The sequence below is a fragment of the Capra hircus genome, chromosome 15 (assembly GCF_001704415.2).
Source record: "Capra hircus breed San Clemente chromosome 15, ASM170441v1, whole genome shotgun sequence".
NCBI lineage: Eukaryota > Metazoa > Chordata > Mammalia > Artiodactyla > Bovidae > Capra > Capra hircus.
Window position 1 is genome coordinate 24,167,511 of NC_030822.1, and position 24,958 is coordinate 24,192,468.

The following is a 24,958-nucleotide window of genomic DNA, read 5'->3' on the forward strand; positions in this document are numbered from 1 at the left end:
ATTTTAAAAGGTTCACAGTTAATTTTTCTTTGAGAGTTTTGCCTGTATGTGATTGTCTCTACTGTTACTGTAGCTCAGACATGATCTGTCACCAATATTCTGCTGACCCTGGAGGATGCAGGATTGGAGGCTCCTTTTGTTGTTTAATCACTAGGTTGTGTCGGATTCCTCTGTGACCCCAAGGACTGTAGCCCGCCAGGCTCCTCTGTCCATGGGATTTCACAGGCAAAAGTCCTGGAGTGAGTTGCTATTTCCTTCTCCAAGGAATCTTTCCAACCTAGGGATCAAACCCATATCTTCTGCATGGCAGGCAGATTCTTGACTGCTGAACTACCAGGGAAGCCCATACACTCCATTTAGGGCTTTCACAGAAGTGATTCCACTTGAGGTAGTTATGCATTTGGAGGATATGTGAGTCATACTCCCCAACTTTGCATTTTGAAGGAAACACAGTGGAGTGGCTTTTCTAGATTTACCACATTGTGAACTTGGATATTTTGGATCTTGGCATTGTCAGCTGACTCTTGGCCAGGCTGCAGGGGGTACCTGACCGTATGGTGTGTTTTCACTGTTACAAGTTCTGAAGCTAAAAGTCAGCTATCTCACTTTCCCTAGGGGGCCATAGAGGCACCATATGATTATGCCACACACTGCTTACTTCTTTACAGCGAGCCAACGCCAAAACAACACACAATACTGTGTTTCTGGGGCCTTGTGATTGAGATAGTACAAGTCCACATTATCATCCTTTTCTTACAAACAAAGTATTTAATTTTTGGTAAGTTACTGGATTACGCAGACAAAAATAGTATGACTGATACCATAGACCTTAATATACTGATATCTTTTAATAACATGATCTTTCTTGGAGAGGAGAGAAAGAGAAAGAAACCCAATGTTACGAAAATAATGTTCATAACCCTTTACCAGCTATCTCACTTTCCCTAGGGGGCCATAGAAGCACCATATGCCCTTGTTCATGCAATTCTCTAAGTAAACAGCATTGCCTAGCACAAAATACTGAGATTCTATGTTTTATTTTTGTTAGATTTCAAGAAATTCTGAACTGCTTGTTCCAGAATCGAGAAGAAATCAGGCAAGAATATCTGAAGTTAGAAATGTTGCTTAAAGAAAATGAACTTAAATCATTCTATCAACAACAGTGTCATAAACAAATAGAAATGATGTGTTCTGAAGACAAAGTAGAAAAGGTATTTAACAACTTTATCATTAATTCCTAGAGATGGGAAAAACATGGAGACTTATAATTCTAGAAATTTGATAGTGTTGCATAATCACTCATCTATAAATACCTGGAAATGCTAGAGGAAATAGTGAGAACATTCTTTGAAATGGATAGTTAAGTGTACAAGAAAAATAAATAAATTCCTAAGTGTCAGAAATGAAAAGGAAATAGATGTAAAATCTCAGTTAAATCTATTGCTTCTGTGAGGGTTGACAGAATGCTTAACAGGAAGTTAACACACTGAGGGAGAGTTGGGTACCAAAGTAGAGCAGAGAGAACAATTGACCCCATATGCAGGCAGTAGTTTACAGCTTAGATCAATAGGAGATTCCACCCACCCCACCCCAGAAGAATGTTTTGTCACTAACATTGTTACAGTTTCCATTGCATCAGTGCTTAAAAAAAAAAAGATACTTTTATTCAGTTTTATTATTTAATGTAGAAAAAGCGCACTGCTGTGCCCCTCATACACACAGACACACAGACCACTTACACTACACTTAGATAAGGGGCCCAAGGGAGACGGGGATTTAGAAATGAATGGTTTACTTGTGCTCTTAGTATTGGAAGTATACCAGAAGAAAACGTTACCAACTAGCACAGGAAAATAAGAAACCAAGCCTAGGGTAAGAAAAGAAAGTCTGTTTTGATGACCATCATTATTGATACACTTTTCACAGGATTTTGAGGTTTGAATTTTTATAGTCCGTGTCTTTTGTTTAGCAAATCCCTAAAGTGAGAAATTAGCATAGGAAATGGTATCAGAGCAGTAATAATCTATAGGGAACTAAGTGGAAGCAATATAAAATCAGCCTAGTGAAACAAGCCTAGGTTTGGATTTTCAATTCAAACCACAAATGAGAGCTCACTGTCCAAAATTACAAAACACGTGAAACAGCCCTCCACAAGCAAGGCAGCAGACTTAGTAAATATATAGAACCCCCTCCCCTGCAAAACATCAGATACAACAAACTGATAAAACCTATAAAAACAAAGTCATCAAAGAAGGAATCAAAGATGAAAAGAATATATATGAGAAGAAAGCAAATGAAACTTCTAGAAATTAAAGATTTATTTACTAGAATTTAAAATTTCAACTTATAGGTATAGTACTAGGCAATATTTTAAATACTTGACATCCATTAACACATTTAATTCTCCAAAAATCCTGTGGGCTATATAATATTATTATCCTTGTAATTGAAATGAGGAAACCAGAGAAGTCATTCTGTCAAAGATCACCCAGCTCATAGAGTCCTAGCTACTATATGAACTCAAGCAAGCTGATGCTGGAGCCTGGAGTCTTGTCCCTGGAGAGAAGAGCCTGGTGGGCTACAGTCCATGGGGTTGCAAAGAGCTGGACACAACTGAGTGACTAAGTACAGCACACAAAGAGAGAATTAAAGAACTGGGAGATCCAAGGAAATCACACCAAATACAAGATAAAAAGATGCCAGGTGTGAACAGGGTGTTGTTATGTAAAAAAAAAAACTAGAAAGTCATGCATTCATCTAGTAGATACATTGAAGGAGATGTGTTAATGCAAAAGGGGAAAGGATAATGTGCAAACTCTAAGGCTTAGACTTTTCTAGAACTAATAAGTTGTCAATAAAATGTAAATTCAAGAAACATGAGTTGTAAGCAGGAAAGGAAAATGTATGCTTGGAGGTGTGCAACTCCAGAGTACCAAAAATCCGAAAAATAAGCATTTTGAAAATAAGAGATTCTCCCCAGTTTTGGTGTTCATTGATGATAAGGTTAATTGCATTTTTAAGTACCTTTGTAATTTAATGTGTTTATTAATAACACATTAAATCAGTCATTCAAAGTAGTTTATATAATTTAATCACATAGAGATTAAATGCATGAGATGCATTCACATATTACTTATTAAAACCTTTCTGTTGTAGATAACCCCCAGTCCTGTTAGACTTCTACCTTAACTGAGTCGTCTTTTCCCACATACCCAGAAGTAACAGTTATTTATAAAATTTTTACATATTTTTTAATATCTAAAAGCCATCAAACTTTGATAGTGCTTTAAAAAACTAGCATTTTAGGTTTTTTCAGCCCAAGAAATGGGAAAGATGTGATAGGCTAAGAAGTTAATCATAAAGCATTAATAATGTGTCTTGGATATGAGAATATCAGTTACTATTAAACTAATTAGTAATTTATTTACTGAATATGCATTTATTATGCCTTATTGAAAATATGTTTATTTTAAACCACTTTATTGAGCTATATGATTGATGTTTAAAGAAACTCACAAACATAGACAACTTGACAGGTTTGGAGATAAATATACACTAGTGACACCATCACCACAATCTATGCCATAATCCTGTATCACACCTCCTAAAGTTTCCTCCCACCCACTTTATTAGTAGTAGTATTATATTAACAGAAACACTTAACATAAGATCTATCCTCTTAATGATTCTTAAATATACAACAATACACTATGATTCAGCCTTTAAAAAAGAAGAAAATCATGCCATTTGCAATAACATAGGTGAGTCTAAAAGACACGCTAAGTGAAGTAAGCCAGACAGAGAAGGGTGGATGCTACATGATACTATTTATATGAAAAGTCTGAAATCATCAAACTCAGAAGTAGAATCGAATGGTGTTGCCAGGAGTTATGGGGAAGGCAAAATCAGGAAGTACCAGTCAAAGGGTAAAAATGTAAAACAAATGCACCCTAGAGATCTAATACTGTACAGCATAGGGCCTATAGTTAGTAATGTATTGAATACTGAAAATTTCTTTTTAATTTTGTTTTCCAAGTGTATTTAAAATGTTCCTCACATCCTTTTAAGGCAGAAGATTAGAATGTATATCTGTTTAAAATTTGTTGCAATGTACTTTAACTTTCTTGAACTGCAAGATTGTTGCCAATATTTTTGATGACCTTCATGACTTCCAAATAATAAAATATCTCATAGGATTAATATTGGGTTGGCCAAAAAGTTTATTTGAAGTTTTTTTGAGAAACCCAAACAAACTTTTTGGCCAACCAATATGTCAGTTTGTTATTATGAAATCCCTACATATGTTAGTTAAATGGAATTCTGAGAAACTGCTATATTACCTATTCTAAAAGTTATATGTTATATCTCAATTATTTGCATTTGCTTTATTATAATTTACAGTAATGGTAATATTTTTTAATTTTGTGTAGGTTTCCTTTAAATAAATGCCAATTTTCTGAAAGTACAATTACCTGATTTACGTCTTGAAAAAAGACAAGAAATTCAGTCATGGAAAGCTGATTGAGAGCAGCTTGTTTTGAACACATATATATATCCTAAGCATTGTGCTAAACACAATAGAGATAAACCAAAGTATAGACATTATAGTACTTCAGTTATTTATAAACTAGTTGGAGCAATAAAATGATATAAAAATGACAGCACTGTATGATTATCATGTAAGGAATAGTACAATAATAAAAATGGCTAATATTGAGCATTAATTGTTTGCCAGACTTTTCAAAGTATTTTGCATGGGCTATTTCATTTAGGATTTATAACAAGCCTATGAGGTATATCCTCTATTATTACCACGGTTTGTGAGCAGCAAAGATACAAAGAATTCAAGTAAGCTGTCTAGAGATATATGCCTAATCAATATGACTGAACCAATATTAAACTCTGGCTGTCTGGCCTCAGTCTGTACTTGTGAGGATCCTACTATACTATAAGTACTAAGTGTTACAGCTATTCATAGTAAAAAACAGTGACTTCTGGTTGTGGTGAAGAAAGGCTTCGTAGTAGAGAGATGAGATTTATACTGGGCATTTTAATGAAAATACTGAGTGCATGCTAAGTTGCTTCAGTCGTTTCCGACTGTGCAACCCTATGGACTGTAGCCTACCAGGCTCCTCTGTCCATTGGATTCTCCAGGCAAGAATACTAGAGTAGTTTCCATGCTCTTCCAGGGGATCTTCCCGACCCAGGGATTGAACGTGCATCTCTTACATCTCCTGCATTTGCAGGCAGGTTCTTTACCACTAAGTGCCACCTGGGAAACCCTGTATAAGAACTATTAGTGGGGAAAAAAATAAAAAGGAATACAATATTCAAAACAGAACATCAGTTTGACCAGAGCACAGTGTTGTCCATAATTATACTCAATACTTCCTGCCAATTCCTACCCCTTTGCCATAGCAGATACCATTGAAGTGGTTGTAGCACTCTTCCTCTCTGAATCTGAAATAGCCAGAGTTAACCACTGTGAATAGATTGGAAATGGCACATGATACAAGACATATTTTGCCATATTGGGAATTAATCAATTCTATTTTGAAGGGAGGGCCAAATTCTGGAAGCTTTGGTTGCCAGGAATTTTATAGTCTATTTTTATAGTCAAGAGGCAATCTTTGAAGCAAATAAGTAGTGTATTAGCAGAGCTTAGACTCAGGTTGCCATTTTTTGAACATTAGAATATTAGTACATTTAATAAGTTTGATCTATTTAATACCAAGCTAATTTACATAATAGTTATTTTCTCTGTCTTTCTTACCTTCTTGAATTGTCAGTGTGTGATTGGAAACATTGAGACATAGAGTGAGGAATAGATTTAGCTAATTTCATTTTTTCTGTTTGCATCCTTATTCTGCTTTTTTCAATACATTTGCCTTTTCTCATACCTCACTTTTGGTCATTTCAATTGCTTTTCCAATTTTTATGGCTATTCTCATGAGACTAGGTAAGGAATGGAGATAAAACCTCTTAAGTTTATTGGCTGTAAACTACTGAAAAATGTAGAAAGATATCTAGAAATTTACTTTGTTCTCACAGAATTGTCAAAGCATAGTTTTACTAAACTGCTTGCTAGAGTAAGGGATTTTATATCTGTCTTGGACCCTCTCCAAAGAGGTTTACTCTCATAATTGCTAAAAGAATCTCATTGATTCAGCTATGAATGGTTCTAGAATATGGACTCTGAGAATAGTATTAAAGTGAAGCTCCTGGGTAATTTTATGAATGTATAGAGTTAATATAAAAGTTATGTTAATGAAATAATGAGTTCACTGTGTTAGCAGTCAGTTCTTTTGCACAAAGCAGTGGTGTTATAATACCTAAATTTTAAAATTACATGTTTATTCTCGCTCACGACCTTTTATGGTATTTTAGAAATTATATTAATAAAACATATAAAGCTTTTTTGAAACTTTAATAGGAAACAATTTACTTTAATGTGAGGATTTAATATACATATTTTAGAATTTATTTCCAAACACTTACTTGATATTTATTTCAAAATAGTAAGGATTACTCTGATGAAAAATGTCCCCATAAAGAACCATCATAGAGGATACATTTCATGAGCATAAGTACAAACTCAAAAACATATTTCTTGAGATTGTCAGTCAAAATTTTTTAGTTAAATATTGACTGCCATCAGACCCATAGATCATTTCCTTCCCTGATTCTAAGACTATCTGCAATATTTGTAAACATTAGAGAAATATAAAGGTAGTTTGATTTAATTGCCTTCCTTCAGACAGGCACAATACATTTATATTCATTTTTCAGATAAGGTGACTGAAGAGCCGCAGAAATTTGACTTGCCTAAATGTTCACACCTGCTGCATAGCAGCAAAAGTCAAGAAGCCATGTATCCTACCTTCTGTTGTATCAGCGGCTCTAAACTTTTCAGGTTTCAGGACCCCATTCTACTTTTAAAATAAAATTTTAGAACCTTAAAGAGCTTTTGTTTATATGGATTTCATCTACCAATATTCTGTATGAAATTTAAACTGAGATTTTCAAAAGTACATTATGTATTAGTTAAGAACAATTAATTACCCATTGCATGACAACATAAGTAACACTTTAATGAAAGTAGTTGTTTTCTAAACCAGAAAGAGGCAGTAAGAAGAGTGACATTGTTTCCTATTTTTGCAGATTTTTTCATTGCCTGGTTTTTCCTCAAAATGTCAACCTTTTATGAAAGATCATAAGAAAGTTAGGGTGCAGCTTGCTTGGGGCTGGTGCATGGGGATGACCCAGAGAGATGTTGTGGGGAGGGAGGTGGGAGGGGGGTTCATGTTTGAGAACGCATGTAAGAATTAAAGATTTTAAAATTAAAAAAAAAAAAAAAGCTCAACATTCAGAAAACAAAAAAAAAAAAAAGAAAGAAAGTTAGAGAGTGAGGCCTTTAACCCAGTTCAAATGTAGTTCCTGCTCCTTTTTTCATTTTTTTTCCCGCCATAGGGTATGTTCATCCCTACTTCCAAAACTGCTGCAAGTGCTTATTCTAACCTTTAGAGATGTATTGTCTCAGGTCCAGCCATCATATCTGATGATTATTGAGTTCAGTGGCTTTTGGCAATTATCCCAAAGAAGTCCTACCATTCTGCCACACTGTGCCCATGATAGTGTGCAGGGCCCTTGGAGTAAAAAACTAGAAAGCCAGTTTTGAACCTAATTCATTTGTAGATAAAACACCAAAAGTATTTGGGCTATCCATTATGTGTCCTGAACCAACCATCAGGCGAGATCAGACGTTTATTATATTCAGAAACAAGCTCTGTTTTCTGTCATTGACAACAGCCAGTCTAAAGGCCTTATAGACAAAACCTTAGAACAATAGAATACTCTGTTTCTTCACATCTTTCAAACTGAAGGCAAGATAAGAGCAGTCATGCATCTGCTTTGTTTTCAATGAGGAAATCACAGGAGTCAGGCCCCATATGAACTTTTCAAATGCAACATTTAAAAGCATATATTTTAGCAACAGCAAAAAAGTTATAGTCTTCAATTTGGCCATTGTTTTTCTTAAAGTCATAAACTCTCAACATGTAATTTTATAAAAATGACTCACAACTCAATTTCCTATTTTCCTGCAAGTAGCAGTATTGTGAGATTTCAAAGTGGAAATAGCTTCAAGTATAAAAGTATAGCCTAATTTAATAGGCTACACTAGCACACTTAAAAGGAAATATACCACTGTACTAATATCACATACATCAAATATCACAAAAGATTGACAATTAAATGCATTATTTTTCAGGCCACTTGCAAAAGAGATCACAGACTTGCAATGTTGAAAACTCGCCGCTGCTATCTAGAGAAGAAAAGGGAGGAAGAATTGAAGCAATTTGATGAGAATACTAATTGGCTCCATCGTGTCCAGACTGAAATGGGACTCTTAGGTCAAAATGGTAGTATTCCAAAGGTACATACATGGTTTATATTCAGATTTATTGTCTTAGAACTGAACTTCTTAAACTCACTGTTGTGTAAATATCTTTCATAAGGCAAATTTGGGTTCATCTCCGTCAGGTTTAACTGCCTCATTTTACTGTTTTTAACCAAATATGCCTTCTACTTCCCTATTTACCTACTAAATTTCTTTTTCTTTACTTTCAGAAGAATAAAGTTACATTTAAATATTTTTTTAAGTGATTGCATCCTTTTATGAGGTCATTCTTAAGTCAGACTGAAGTAATTCTATTTCAGACTTTCAGACTGTAGGTGAATTTTCATGTAGGTGATTTAAATTTAATCAGTTGATATTAGTTTTAATATTAGTTTTAAATGTGGTCACCATTATTTGTATTATAGCCAAATAAAACCAGTTTGAAAGCTGTATGCATTTATGTTTATGTTCTGAATTGAAAATAGTCCATCTAGAATGTAAATTAAGTATAATTTGCATTTTACTTATAATCTAGTATATTCCTGTAATTGACAGTCTGAAATATAGCCCATCACCAACTAGAAAAGTACTTAAGAACTTGTTTAGTATTAAAAAAGCAAAAAAATCCATTGATGTTTACTGGTTTGCCTTTGTTTTCCCATAATTATCTTAAGCTCCCAATTTTTAAAATGGTACAGTATTCTTTTTAGTAGTACTATTATTGCTTTTTTTTGCCTACTTATTAGCATTTATGAAGTTAATATTGTTCAGGTTATTTGCAGTAAATTTAAATTTTATTTACCATGGTCCAATCTAATTTTTCTAGCAGTCTGTCTTATATAACTCTCATAAGCAGAACTTTTTACACCTGAATGTGAATCTAGAATTAGTGTTTCAATTCTTATTTTTTAATGCATTTCATTATAAATAATTTGAAAAAATTAAAACTGTTTCTGTTCCCATCAACCTGTCCCACTCTCAGTCCTTTTTTTTTGTGGATATTTTCATAGCTGAAATAGGTATCTACTTTTAAGCTGTTTTTTCTTATATAAGCAAACTGAAACATAACTTTGTGAAAAGATTTATTCACAGTCATACAACTCTAGATAGAGACCCAGTACTGTGACTTTCATATTGCTCCTCTTAACCTCTCAAATTTATCCAGTTCTGCATCTCCCATTACCAGTACCCTAGGTGAGACTTCCAGCCCCCATTGTTGGACTGCCATGTGTGGCCTTCTACTTCCATTCATATCCTACTGCAGTCATTCTCTACACTGCAACTAAAATGAGCTTTCTAAAAAGTAACTTTGATTGAATCACTCTTAAGTGCTTTCTCCCATATATAAACTCTCTATTATGATTTCCCAGGCCTAGCATGGCATCTAAAAACCTCTTGTTTTATATATTACCTCTCATATTCTTGCTTCAGCTATTACTAACTTAACTGTAGCTCTCATGATAGGCTATGCTCTTCCAATCAGATTAAATCACTAGTGTATCAAGGCATGAAAAAGATTAAAATTGTAAGCTTGGTTTTTCAAAGATGACAGACTAGCCAAGAATTATTATTGGATAAAATAGTTATAGAATCAAGGCTTGTCTCTTTAAGAGTGATACAGAAAGATAAAACAAAATTATCAGAAGAAATAAATAAGGGATTTTTTTTTTTTTAAGAGAAAAGATGGAATATTTGGCAAATATGTTCGTACTGTTAGGGTTGTTTAATTTTCTAACTGGGAAATATGAAAGAGATCATATAGTAAACCTCTTAACTTTCAGTCAAGTAAAGTCATCTCCATAAAGACCATATTTGGGACTTCAGGTAGCATTTGTGTCATAGTCAAGCCATCTTTAAAATCACATGACTCATGAACCAGTGCTCTAATTGTATCGTCCTGACCTGACTCCCTAAAGAGAGTTTGCTCTAAAATACTTGTTGTTTCTGAAATGTAATCATGAATCATCTAAATAATAACCCCCAACTTTAATATATCTCAGACATATAGAATTATATTGTTTCCTTGTCAGCACCCACCACTGGTTTAGGAAGTATTACCTAAAAAGGAAAAAGAAAAAAGCCTTAAGCTTATAGAGAGTCAGTGGCCAACTGCAGTTTGGTAAAGGAGTATTGAACGCCTAAAGTGGCTTATGAGAGTTGTCTGTAGGAAGTTTCTTGGGCACAGCTTCCGTAAGGCTTTTTGTCTCAGCCTCTTACAGTGTCCAAAATATTTCACTCCCTTTTATTGACTAAAATTTTCCCAATTTAAATTCTGAAAATGCTTTTGGATTATTACCATTCATAATTTAGTATAACCACATACCTGACGTTTTCCATACTTAAGGCTTAGTAGAATTAAGGAAAGAGAAATAATTTTAGGTGGTAAATTAGAAAACATTTGGGCATGTGCACAAGAGGCTTAGGAAATGGGAGACTGCAAAAACTTTTCTACACTTTTGCACTAGGATGAAGCTTATACCAAGATTGGGTGAAGGTGAGAATTTTTTTTTTTTGCTGCACCAGGCGTCATCTTAGTTCCCTGACCCATGTCGCCTGCTTTGGGAGTGTAGAGCTGTAACCACTGGACTGCTGGGGAATTCCCCAAGAAAGTTTTATTGTATGCAACTCCAGACACTGTAGTTGTTAGACACAGTTGGACAGTTTGACACAGTTGACAACTCTAAACACTGAACTAGTTTGAGACAACACCTCTCATGGTGGTCTAGAATGGAGAATCTATAAGCAAATAAATGAATGGAATTGTTACTAATCAATGCTATGACAGAGACTATTGGAGGTGAAGAGTGTCCATCTTTAAATGTAATGCTTAGAGAAAGCCTTCCTGAAAAAGTGACATTTAAGCAAAAATGGACCAAATTAATGTATTTTCACAGTATTATATACAAGTTGGATAGACCAAGAAACTATTATTATAATAAAATTTGTTCTGAGACATTCAGTTTCCAAGGAAACTTGAAACTTATCTCACTTTTAAGTTATAGATTACCTGTACCAGAATACTTGTTTTTCAAATTGTTTCTATACATACTATTTCATATTTTTAAGAATTAAAACTCTTAACACCAATATAAAATAAGTTTTATTAATATTGATTTAACTTTAATATTCTTAAAAGAATCTGAGATATAGTTTGTATTATTTTCCTCAGGAGCTCAGTAAAGAACTTCATTGCCACCATCTGCACCTCCAGAACAAAGATTTGAAAGCACAGATTAAACATATGATGGATCTAGCTTCTCTTCAAGAACAGCAACACAGACAGACAGAAGCGTAAGTACATGTTCTAAAAATTTTAACACTGTAGACCTAGGGAACCTGAAGCATAGAAGTTTAGGTTTCCATTGCCAAAAAATTCAGTTTTATCCAATACAAAATACATTACTATTTAAATGTCTGCCAGCATTAGAAATCATGCTGAGTTAGGAAACACAGAGTGAGTGTAAAGGATGTGGTTCTTCTCCTCGGATTTTTTTTATAGTGCTTTATAGTTTTGAAAACACTTTGTTAATTTATTGTTTTTATGCAATATATGTCATGTAATACAAAATTCTAAAGATCCCTCTACAGTGAAAAGGAGCCTGTCTTCTACCTGTCCTCTAGCCATCCTTTCCCCCTCTTAGAAACTACTACTATTAATACCAACTGAATTTTTAAGTAGACAGTTTTTAAGCATTCATAATTCCAGAAAGAATTTTTGCTATAATTAAAATGAAATCATTTAAATATATATATTTTTTAACATCATGTCCCAATTTTTAAGTGATTCTATACTATCTCATTCATGCTCTTAACTCAGTAGTAGTTCCTTTTAATTACTGAAACACAATAATAAAAAAGTATGCCTTGATCTTTATTTTTATTACATTGGACATGTCAATCAACTTCCTTAGGCGTCACTTTCATGCTCTGTCAAAATAACAAGTTTATTTCTCTAAAGGCTTTCTGCCAGTCTAAAATTCTACTGCAGTTCTTCTAGTGTTCTCAAATAATAGTAATTAATTTTCCATACTTTTGATTTAAGGGAAATTATATTAGCATAATTACTTTTAAAAAGAAGAAGAAAAAGAAAGGGAAAAACTTCAGGGAAATATTATCCTATGGATAGAAGCTCACCCTGTTCTGCCCATACTTCCTATATTTATACACAGAGCAAACATTGAACATTCATTTACTTGCACTCACACCCCCTGCAAGAGTTAAAAGTTATCAAAGAAACATTGATTTATTTCAACCATATTTATTTGGTTTATCATTAAAATAGATTAATATATTTACTATAAATTTTTGCCTCAAAACAGGCAAAAATTCTCTTATTTATTTAGAAAACTGGTGAACTAAAACAGAGACAATACAATATAGTAGAAAGAGTATGAGTTTTGAAGTTGGTCTTGAGTTCTAGTTTATGTAAGCAGTATAACCTTGCATAAATTATCCTGCCTCACTAACCTTTAGTTTTCTTATCTGTTCAATTGTAACAGTTTCCTTATAACAAGTTTGTAAGGATTAAATAACAAAAAACAACAGATGTGATGAACTGTCTTAGCCTGAGCTTATAGAGTGAAGACCAAAAAAAAAAAGATTTTGTGCATATTCAAAGTGCTGAAAGAAAAAATTTTCAGCTATGAAGACTACCTAGCAAAGTTATCAATAAGAATTGAAGAAGAAATAAGAGTTTTCCAGATAACCAAGAGTTAAAGGAGTTCATCACCACTAAACTGGCCTTTTAAGAAATGTTAAAGAAACTCCTTTAAGTTGAAAAGAAGGGCCACTAATTAGTAACAAAAATTTGGAAGTATAAATCTCACTTGTAAAAGTGAACATATAGTTAAAGTAGTGTTTTAATCACTTAGAATGCTAGTATGAAGGTTAAAATTAAAAAGTAGTGAAAATAACTGTAACTATAAGTAATAATAATTACTTAAGGAATATACAAGATAAAAAGATATAAAAGACGGGGTGTTTTCACAGAACTAGAATGAATAATTCTAAAATTTGTGTGGAACCATGAAAGACTCCGAATAACCAGAGCATTCCTGAGAAGGACAAAGTTTGAGAGCTCACACTTTCAGATTTAAAACTATATTACAGAGCAGTCGTGATCAAAACAGTATGTACTAGTGTGAAAACAGACACATAGATCAATGGAACAGAACAGAGAGGCCAGAAATAAACCCATGCATATATGGTCAGTTAATTTACAACCAAGTAGCCAAGAATATCCAATTGGTGGTTTAGTCGCTAAGTCATGTCCTATTCTTGCAACCCTGTGGACTGTAGCCTGCCAGGCTCTTCTGTCCGTGGGACAGAGTTCTTCTCCAGGCAAAAATACTGGAGTAGGTTGCCATTTCCTTTTCCAGGAAATCTTCCTGACCTCGGGATCACACTCAGGTCTCCCATATTGCAGGCAGATTCTTCACTATTGAGCCATCAGCGAAGCCCCAAATGAATACATAAATACATACAAATAAACATACACCATACATACATGCATAAATGGCATATGTCCTGGGTCTCTAAGACCACCTCCATGTTTGATGATTTACTAGAATGGCTCATAGAGTCCATCATATGGCTGACCCCATGGTGGTGGTTTAGTTGCTCATTTGTGTCTGATTGTTTCCAACTCCATGGACTGTATAGCCCCCAGGCTCCTCTGTTGTGATTTATTAGAGTAAAAGCAGGCAAGACACAATCAACAAAAGGAAAAAGTGAATGGGGCAAAGTTCAAAGGAAATCACTTAGTTACAGGCATTTGTGTCTTCATCCTATGGACCATACAGGATATGCTTAAGTCCTCCAGCAAAAGTTGTGATGACCCACGTGAAATGGTGCTTACTTTGGAATGTCATTAGGCCGACACTTCATGCCCTGGGTTTTCACTGGGAGCAGATTGCATAGGTACTGTCTGCCAAGCATGATGGCTCAAAATTCTAACCTTTCTAAAAGGAAAGCAGTTGTTCAGCATAAACCACATTGTTTGTACAAAGAGTTAAACACAGTGAGCCACTCTAATAGTTCTGGGAGTTATCTGAACTTCTCAACATTTGTGTTTCAAGATACGACCCAAGGGCCAACCTTGTTGACAAGCCTTTCAAAGGATGTCAACTTCAGACCTGCTGTGTTAACTCTTCTATGCTTAGCATCTGATTAGTTATAGGTGCTCAACAAGTAATTGTTTTTATTAACTTTCTGATTGAGAAGTTTTTCTTACAGTTGTTACCTACTAGGCTTAAATGGAGTACTCCCCACAATCACCAAAAAGAAATATATCCCAAACTATTTATTTGTACAGCTGTTTAAATATTTAAGATTCCTAGATAATAAAGCAATTATTTCCCAGTGTGTTAAAATTAAAATGCCTGTTCTTTTCCCACTGTCCTATCCATACATCAAATGGTTCTGTTCTTCTGGACATCCTTAGTAATATGGAACACCAGGACTAAGTTATTTTAAGTTATTCATGTTGTTTGATATCTTGTTGGTATAAAAGTTAGGAACCATTTATAACTTTTTAGTTGCTGGCATTTCTTCAGTGAATATTCTTCATGGAGGTCTAATACATAAAAAGAAATGTTTAGTACTCCTCTGATTGACAGCAATAGGATAGATTTTGAATCAGAGCTAAGCATCCAGCACCCTGTCTTTTTTTCATATCCACCATGTGCTGTGCTGTGCTGTGCTTAGTCACTCAATCGTGTCCAACTCTACGATCCATGGACTATAGTCCGCCAGGCTCCACTGTCGATGGGATTATCCAGGCAAGAATATTGGAATGGGTTGCCATGCCATCCTCCAGGAGATCTTCCAGTCCCAGGGATCAAACCCAGCTCTCCTGCATTGTGGCAGATTTTTTACCATCTGAGCCACCAAGAATACTGGAATGAGTAGCTATCCCTTCCCCAGGGGATCTTCCTGACCCAGGAATTGAGCATGGGTCTCCTGCATTGCAGGCGGATTCTTTACCAGCTGAGCTACCAGAGAAGCCCTATACCCACCATACTTTTCTGCAGTTTTCTCCTTTGAATGCCTTTGCAAATTATTGCTTTAGCTCATAAAGAACTAACTTCAAGGAGAGGTGAGTTTTGTTCATTTGTTATTTTGTTCTAATCTTATATACCTAAGATGAGCTTCATCATTTGACAGAGTGTATTAATATTTCATTTTAATCTCATAATATTTAGTAACAATAGCAACACTTTTTTTTTGCTACACTGTCTTCATTGCTTCATGCAGGCTTACTCTAGTTGGGAGGAGCAGGAGCTTCTCATTGTAGTGGCTTCTCTTGTTGTAGAGCCTGGGCTCTAGGCACAGGGACTCAATAGTTGCAGCTCTTGGACTCTAGAGCGTAGGCTCAGTAGTTGTGGCACATAGGCTTAGTTGCCCCTTGGCATGTGGAATCTTCCGAGACCAGAGGTCAAACCTGTGCCCACAGCATTATGAGGTAGATTCTTAACCAGGGACCACCAGGGAAGTCCACAACACAGTTTTCAATTGTTAAATCACATTATGCTTTGTAAAAGTCTTTTATATGAAATTTAGTTCTGAAAACAGTCCCCTGTTAAAGGTAGTGGCTATCCAATTGTAGCCCATATTATAGAGGAAAAACCTCAGTTAGTACTTTATCCAAGGTCAAATAGAAGCAAGTGAAGACTAGCTGACACTGCAGCCTGGTTCTTGTAATTCCCCTACAAGGTACTTTCCAGTCTATATTTAATGTATTAAAGATATTTGATTAGAGGTATTTGATTGAAATTTCTAAAGAAAGATATGTACAGGGAACCATTTTAATCATCTGCTAATACTTTGAATCACAATCTGGCATCAAGATTGCTGGGAGAAATATCAACCTCAGATATGCAGATGGTGCCACTTTAATGACAGAAAGTGAAGAGGAACTAAAGAGCCTCTTGATGAAGGTGAAAGAGGAGAGTGAAAAAGCCTGGCTTAAAGCTCAACATTCAGAAAACTAAGATCTTGGCATCCGGTCCTATTACTTCATGGCAGATAGATGGGGAAAATGTTGAAAAAGTGTCAGATTTCATTTTCTTGGGCTCCAAAATCAATGTTGACGGTGACTGCAGCCAAAAAATTAAAAGACACCTGCTCCTTGGAAGAACAGCTATGACAAACCTAGACATTGTATTAAAAAGCAGAGACATCACTGTGCCAACAAAGATCTGTATAGTCAAAGCTATGATTTTTCCCGTAGTCATGTATGGATGTGGGGTTACCCTGGTAGCTCAGCCGGTAAAGAATCCACCTGCAATGCAGGAAACCCTGGTTCAATTCCTGGGTCAGGAAGATTCCACTGGAGAAGTGATAGGCTACCCACTCCAGTATTCTTGGGCTTCCCTGGTGGCTCAGACAGTTAAGAATCTGACTGCAGTGTAGGAGACCTGTTTGATTCCTGGGTTGGGAAGATCCCCTGGAGGAGGGCATGGCAGCCCATTCCTATATTCTTGCCTGGAAAATGCCCATGGACAGAGGAGCCTGGTGGGCTACAGTCCATGGTGTTGCAAAGAGTCAGACACAACTGAGCGACTAAGATCATATTACACATACATGTATGGATGTAAGAGATGGACCATAAAGAAGGCTGAGCCCTGGAAAATTGATGCTTTTGAACTGTGGTGTTGAAGACTCTTAAGAGATCACAACAACACAGAGATCAAACCAGTCAATCCTAAAGGAAATCAACCCCGAATATTCCTTGGAAGGAGTGATGCTAAAGCTGGAGCTCCAATACTTAGGCCACCTGATGCAAAGAGCTGACTCACTGGAAAAGACCCTGCTGTTGGGAAAGACTGAGGCAAGAGGAGAGGAGGGTGACAGAGTATGAGATGGTTGGATGGTATCACTGAATCAATGGACATAAGTTTGCGCATACCCAGGGAGATAGTGAAGGACAGAGAAGCCTGGCATGCTGCAGTTCATGGCAAAGGGTGGCATCTTTGCTCATGCTGCAGCAAAGAGTTGGACACGACTTGGTGACTCAACAACAACAAATACTTTGGATGTTACATAAATCTGTAATACAGTATTTAAAATTTAGTATTCATCTCTCTCTTCTTGTCACCTTCTGTATGTAGAGTATTAAATGCATTACTTCCAGCCCTAAGAAAGCAATACTGTGCTTTAAAAGAATCTGGCCTGTTAAATGCTACGATTGAGGCTGACATCAAAGAAATTGAACATTTGGTCGAGAGGAAAAAAGTGGTGGTTTGGGCTGATCAAACTAGTGAACCTGCAAAGCAAAATAATCTACCAGAAGTTTCTATTCTTATGACCTTCCCACAACTTGGACCAGTTCATTCTTCTCCTTGTTGTAAGTACAGCTTTTATTTCATTAAGTAAGTAAACATTACTTATAAAGATTAATCTTTTTAATATTAATCAATAGAGCAGTTAATGTTTTAGTATTTTGCTATTTTGTGAGAATTAATTTCAGAATCATTTCAATTAACTGGTATCTTTCAAAGGTGTAAGAGGAAGTATGCTTGATGTTCTAAACAATGCTAGCAGTGAAGTTATTTTACCTGTTTTTAATGAGATAATTTTATTTCCACCCTTCTTTAAAACTTTACCTATATTAAAGACTGAAGATTATGATTAAGAATATTATGTTCTGTAATAAATAACAATCTTTTATGTCCTTAAGATCAACTGACAGTGTTGAATTTACTGTTTTTCTGTTGGCAGATCACTTAATATGTCTCCTTTCATAAAAGTGTGCATGGGGCGTTTTAATTGAAAAACTAACATATAATCTTGGATTTAAAATATTCAAATAATATAGAAGCAGAAGGCCCTCTTCAGCTTTTCCCAGATTTTCTCAATCTTCTATGCTAGGTTAGAGATAAATGCTTATTAACAGTTTGGTTGTCTTTACAGTGTGTGTATGATATTTGTATCAGATTATCTAACTTTTAAGCTTTCTGTTAAATTTTCATCATTTTTAGGGTACATATATAAAGAATCTAGCATTTTTTTAATAGCTGTGAGAATTGTTGTGCAATCATTTACTTAACCATTGTTCTATTATTGGTGAACAGTGCATGTCAGAGAACACACCCGAATACAGTAGTCCTCCCTTCTCTACTGTTTCACTTCTCACCATTTCAGTTACCTGCAGTAAACTGAAGTCCAAAAATGTTTAATGGACATTTTCAGATATAAATACTTCATCAGTTTTAAATTGCACACCATTCTGAGTATCATCATAAAACTTCATGGGGTCCTACTCTGTCCTGCCCAAGATAAGAACAATCTCTTTATCCAACATATTCTTTCTGTTTGTCACTTAGTAGTCATCTTGGTTATCATATCAGCTGTCACAGTATTGCAGTTCTTGTTTTTAAGTAACCTGTATTTTGCTCAATAATCCCAAAATGCAGAAGTGATGCTAGCAATTCAGTAATGCTATAGAGAATCCATTAAGAGCTTCCTTTTAGGTGCAATAGTGAAAGTTTTTGGCTTAATTAGAAAAGAAAAATAAATCACATGTGAGGTGCTAAAATTTGGGGGAAGAACAGGTATTCTATCCATGAAATCATGAAGAAGGAAGAAGAAATTCATGTTAGTTTTGCTGTTGGACCTCAGATTGCAAAAATTACTGTCAGAATGCATAAGTGATTAGTTAAGATGGAAAAGGCATTGCTGCTGCTACTGCTAAGTCACTTCAGTCATGTCTGACTCTGTGTGACCCCATAGATGGCAGCCCACCAGGCTCCCCGTCCCTGGGATTCTCCAGGCAAGAACACTGGAGTGGGTTGCCGTTTCCTTCTCCAGTGCATGAAAATGAAAAGTGAAAGTGAAGTCGCTCAGTAGTGTCCAACTCTTCATGACCCCATGGACTGCAGCCTACTAGGCTCCTGTCCATGGGATTTTCCAGGCAAGAGTACTGGAGTGGGTTGCCATTGCCTTCTCTAGGAAAAGGCATTAACTTTGTACAGTAAGATATTTTGACACAGAGTCCACATTTGCAAACTTTTGTTACATTATGTTCTTAGAATTATTGCCTGATATATAAATTGCGCTTTACCTTAGATAGATCATGGTAAGTCGCTTCATGCATGTGTGCGTGCTAAGTCACTTCTGTCGTGTCTGACTCTGTGCAACCCTATGGACTGCAGCCTGCCAGGCTTCTCTGTCCAGGGGATTCTCCAGGTAAGACAAGGCACATACACACACACAAATAGGAAATATATGATGCAGTGCTGTCTGGTTTCAGGTATCCACTAGGAGTCTAGGAATGTTTCCTCCCATGGGGTAAGGGGAGACTACTGTATTAACATTTCAACATGTGTACTAGTTTCATAAGAATTAGTTTCCTAGATCAGAGGATAAATAACTTAAAAAAATGATCTGTCAGGCTCCAAAAATTTTCTTATATAAACATTTGAGATTTTACGTTTACAAATCTCTATATCTCATCTTCACCTTAACCCAACGTAAGAACAGCAACACTAAACTAATGCATGCTGCAGCTGCTGCTGCTGCTGCTGCTGCTAAGTCACTTCAGTCATGTCCGACTCTGTGCGACCCCATAGACGGCAGCCCACCAGGCTCCGCGTCCCTGGGATTCTCCAGGCAAGAACACTGGAGTGGGTTGCCATTTCCTTCTCCAGTGCATGCAAGTGAAAAGTGAAAGTGAAGTCGCTCAGCCGTGCCCGACTCCCAGCGACCCCATGGACTGCAGCCCACCAGGCTCCTCTGTCCATGGGACCTTCCAGGCAAGAGCACTGGAGTGGGTTGCCTCTTTTTAAATTTGAAACTCATTTTTACTGATTTTAATTCTTTGAAGTTTGTGAAGACTTCTTTAAAGCCAGCATAGAGTTGGTATAAATGTTTCAATTATGTTTTTAAAGAATATATTAAGTCAGGTCAAATCGGCTGTGTTCTTCAAATCATGTTCTTACTGACTAATTTTTTAATTCATGTTCTGTCATATACTGAGGTGAGCTATTAACAGTCTCATCTATTACTGTTGGATTTTTCCATTTATATCAGTCTTCTATTGCTGCCCTAAGAAATTAACACAAACATACCAATTTAAAATAACACTGGCTTATTATCTCAAAGTTCTTTAGATCAGAAGTCCAGCAGGCTCAGCTAGTTACTCTGCCTCAAGTTTCAGGGGCTAAAATCAAGATGTCCGCCAACTGGGTCTCCTGTTTGGAGATTCTGGGGGAGAATGTGCTTCTGTTGTTAACTGAATTCAGTTCTGTGTGGCTGTAGGGCTGAGGTCTCTGTTTTCTTGTTGATTATTAGCCAGCTATATCAAATTCAGAGCAAGTCCGAACTTGCTCAAGTACCTGGCATTGTACAGACACTCCGTTTTTTTGGAGGTCACCTCTGTTCTCTGACTTCCCTGGTAGCTCAGATGGTAAAGCATCTGCCTATAATGTGGGAGACCCAGGTTCAATCCCTGGGTTGGGAAGATCCTCTAGAGAAGGAAACGGCAACCCACTCCAGTACTCTTGCCTGGAAGATCCCATGGACAGAAGAGTGTTGTAGGCTACAGTCCATGGGGTCGCAAAGAGTCAGACACGACTGAGCAGCTTCACTCTGTTCTCTAGCATGTGCCTCCCTTCATCACTTCATCTCCTAGCCAACAAAAGGCAAGTCATTCTCATGCTTTGAATCTCTCTTAGCTTTCCTTCTGCCTATCTCCTGCTTACAGTTAGTGAAAGTTTTTGTTTTTAAAAGCTTCTGTGATTACATTGAGCCCACCAGGTAATCTAAGATAATCTCCCTATCTTAAATTTCATAACCTCAATTAGATCTTAAAATGTATTTGTCTTACTTAAGTTTCTTGAAGACTGTTTTGCTGGGTATAGAATTCCAGTGTGATACTCTTTTCTTTTAGCACTTGTTAAAGACACTTGATAAAGACATTGTTTCATTATCTTCTGGTTTTCATTTTTGCTTTTGAAGCCAACTTTAATTCTAAATGTTGCTCCCTTGAATATAATCTGACTTCTTTTCTGTCTTCCTAAAATGTTTTTTCTTTGTCTTTGGGTCTTAATAGTTTTGCTATATTGTGCCCAAATGTACTTTATTTCTACTTCTCTTACTGGGTTCACAGAATTTTTCTGTACTGTTTTTTATCAGTTTTTAAAGTTCTTAACCATTGTATCTTCAAATGTTGCTTCTGCCACTTTTGTTCTCTTTTCTGCTTCTGAGGCTCCAGTTATATTGCATGTTACCATCTTATTCTCTTATCCATGCCTTTGCTTTCTTCTGCTTTTCATTGTTTTTTCTTTTCCTGAAAATTTCTTTTCACGTATTTTATAGTTTCTCTTTAAATTTGTGTCAAATGAGTCTTAAATCCATCAAGTTCTCCATTTCACTTATATTTCAGTTCTAGAATTTCCATTTGATTTTTTTTTTATAGTTTCCATTTCTTTGCAAAAATTTTCACTGAATACAGTAGGTGAAATCTGTGTCTGAGAATTCCCAAGCCTAGAACCTTCTAGGTCTGTTTCTGTTCTCTTTCTGCTGGATTTCTTTCATGTGCTTTGCCTTGAATGCATGCTAATTTTTGTGCATCACACATGTATTTTCAGAATTGTTTATAAAATTATTTAAGGCTTCTGATAATGTCTTCCTCAATGAGGATTTGCATTTGCTTATTCCACACTCCTTGTGTGGTTAGCAGTCTAAAATTGTTTCAGTACAATTTTAGAGCCGGAGATAATTTGAAACTTCTGAGCTTCCACTTCTGCAAGGGCCTGACTACTCCTAGTTTACCCTCTCCAGTTTAGCTGTGTCCCAACTCAACTCAAAGAGGGTTTACAGAGAACTCTTTATAGTAGGCCTTAAATTCTTTCTTGCCTTCCTGTTCTACAAAGCTCTCAACAGTGTTGCTAAGCTTTTCTGCCACCTCCTCCAGCATCAGCAAATCACCTCAAGGGAGAAATAGCTATAAATGCAGAGATTACTCTCCTGAGCCTTCAACTTCCTCCTGATACTTGCCTGTAATTCTTCACCATCTTGTTAGCTCTCCTGTGCCTTCTAGCATATGTTTTTTATATTTTGCCCAGATTTTTTTACTTGCATTCCATAGACAGGTTGCTCTGAATTACCTTCGTCTCTGTTATCAGGTTTCCTATACTACATCTTTACATTAAGATGACAGGCAAGTTGCAGATGTATGTATATTCTTTTTCTCTTAATAAAGCATTATCATTAGAACTGACCTAGTTGAGATCTTTAGAAAGAAAACTTAAGATTTTTTTCAGATTATCTCATGCCTTTGGGGCCTTGATTCCTAATTTATAATGCATTCAAGATGCTGGAGAGGAAATAGAGTTTTAACACCATGATTAAGAAATACCACCTGCTATATGATGATCGTTATCCCTTATTTAAACATCTGTATTTCACTTACAATGCAGTTGCATAGACTATTCTTGTCAACAGTAAAACAAAACTTTTATTTGACTTAATTCTTTTTCATAGCATTCAAAAGGAAAGATTTGAGGTCATGTTACCTTTATAATTAGGATTTTTTTAATGTATTAGAAAGTAGGTTTTGTTTTTATTATGTTTTGTTCTTTGTTATTTTAATATTCAAGTGATTTTATAGATTAACTATTTGCTTAGTATGTTTTTTTCATTCCATGAATTATGTATGTTATATTCATTATGAAAAGAGAGTCAAAGATAAATAATAGGGAAGGGGTAAGCAAGTCCACTAATAAATGTATTTTTCTTATCTTAGAATATTGAAGTAATCCATTTAAAAAAGTATAAATAGTGAAATTTATGCTTCCATTTCTAAAAACATGAAGCAATGGCCAAATAACATAAATTGTTTCTTCTTATAACTTTTTTAAAATTTATTTTTAGTTTGAGGATAATTGCTTTACAATATTGTATTGGCTTCTGCTATGCAACAGCATGAATCAGTCATAAGTATACATACGTCCCCTGTTTCTTGAACCACCCCCAACCCCATCCCACCCCTCTAGGTTGTCACAGAGCACCAGGTTGAACTCCCTGTGTTATACAGCAGCTTCCCACTAGCTATCTGTTTTACATGTGGTAATGTATGTGTTTAAATACTATTTTCTCATCCCACCCTCTCCTTCTCCTGCTGTATCCCAAATCTGTTCTCTTTGTCAGTGTCTTTATTCCTGCCCTTCAAATATGTTTATGGGTACCATTTTTCTAGATTCCATATATATTTGCTGATATGGAAAATTTGTTTTTGTTTTTCTGACTTATTTCACTCTGTATGATAGGCTGTAGGTTCATCCACCTCACTTGAATTGACTCAGATGTGTTCGTTTTTATGACTGAATAATATTCCATTGTATATATGTACCAAGCTTCTTTATCCATTCATCTGACATCTAGGTTGCTTCCATGCCCTAGCTATTGTCAATAGTGCTGCAGTAATTTCGGGGTATACATGTCTTTTTCATTTATAATTTTCTTAAGACATTTGCCCTGTCATGGGATTGCTGGGTCGAATAGTAGTTTTATTCCTAGTTTTTTGAGGAATCTCCATACTGTTCTCCATAGTGGCTATATCAGTCTTCATTCCCACCAACAGTACAAAAGGTTTTGCTTTTCTCCACACCCTCTCCAGCATTTATTGTTTGTAAATTTTGTGATGATGGCCATTCTGACTGATGTCAGGTAATACCTCATTGTAGTTTTTGTTTACATTTCTCTTAATAATGAGCGGTATTGAGCATCTTTTTATTTGCTTGTTGGCCATCTGTATGTCTTTTTTGGAGAAATGTCTGTTTAGGTCTTCTCCCAGTTTGTGATTGAGTTGTTTGTTTTTCTATATAAGGTGCTTATATATTTTGAAGATTAATTTTTTGTCAGTTGTTTCATTTGCAGTTATTTTCTCCCATTCTAAGGATTGTCTTTTCATCTTTCCTTTGCTGTGCAGAAGCTTTTAAATTTAATTGGGTCCCATTTATTAATTATTGATTTTATTTCCTTTACTTTCAGAGGTGGGTCAATCAAAGAGGATATTGCTGCCATTTATGTCAAAGAGTGTTTTGCCTATGTTTTCTTCTAAAGGTTTTATAGTTTTTGCATTAATATTTAGGTCTTTAATTCATTTTGAGTTTTTTTTGTAAATGATATTAGGAAGTGTTATAATTCATTCTTTTATATGTGGCTGTCCAGTTTTCCAAGCACCATTTATTGAAGAGGCTTTGTTTTCTCCATTGTATATTCTTGCCTCCTTTGTCCAAGATAAGGTGCTCATAGGTGTGTGGGTTTATTTCTGGGCTTTCTGTCTTATTCCATTGATCTGTATTTCTGTTTTTGTGCCAATACCATACTGTCTTGATGACTGTAGCTTTGAAGACCATACCATACTGTCTTAATAACTGTAGTCTGAATTCAGGTTGATTTTTCCATCTCCATTTTTCTTTCTCAAGATTGCTTTAGTTGTTTGGGGTCTTTTTTGTGTTTCCATACAAATTTTGGAATTTTTTGTTCTAGTTCTGTGAATGCCACTGGTAATTTGATAGGGGTCACAATGAATGTAGATTGCTTTGGATACCATAG

At 35.6% G+C, this 24,958-nt stretch overlaps 1 protein-coding gene across 2 annotated transcripts in view; it reads left to right on the forward strand.

Moving 5' to 3' along the window:
• The window catches only part of KIF18A (kinesin family member 18A), a 79,910-nt gene that overhangs the window by 24,830 nt on the left and 30,122 nt on the right, over positions 1-24,958 (forward strand). For both annotated transcript variants that reach the window (XM_018059302.1, XM_013969838.2), the window contains 4 exons: positions 1,049-1,211; positions 8,270-8,434; positions 11,568-11,689; positions 17,509-17,744. In XM_018059302.1, the coding sequence (XP_017914791.1) occupies positions 1,049-1,211; positions 8,270-8,434; positions 11,568-11,689; positions 17,509-17,744 (686 nt within the window). The remainder of the gene's footprint in view (positions 1-1,048; positions 1,212-8,269; positions 8,435-11,567; positions 11,690-17,508; positions 17,745-24,958) is intronic.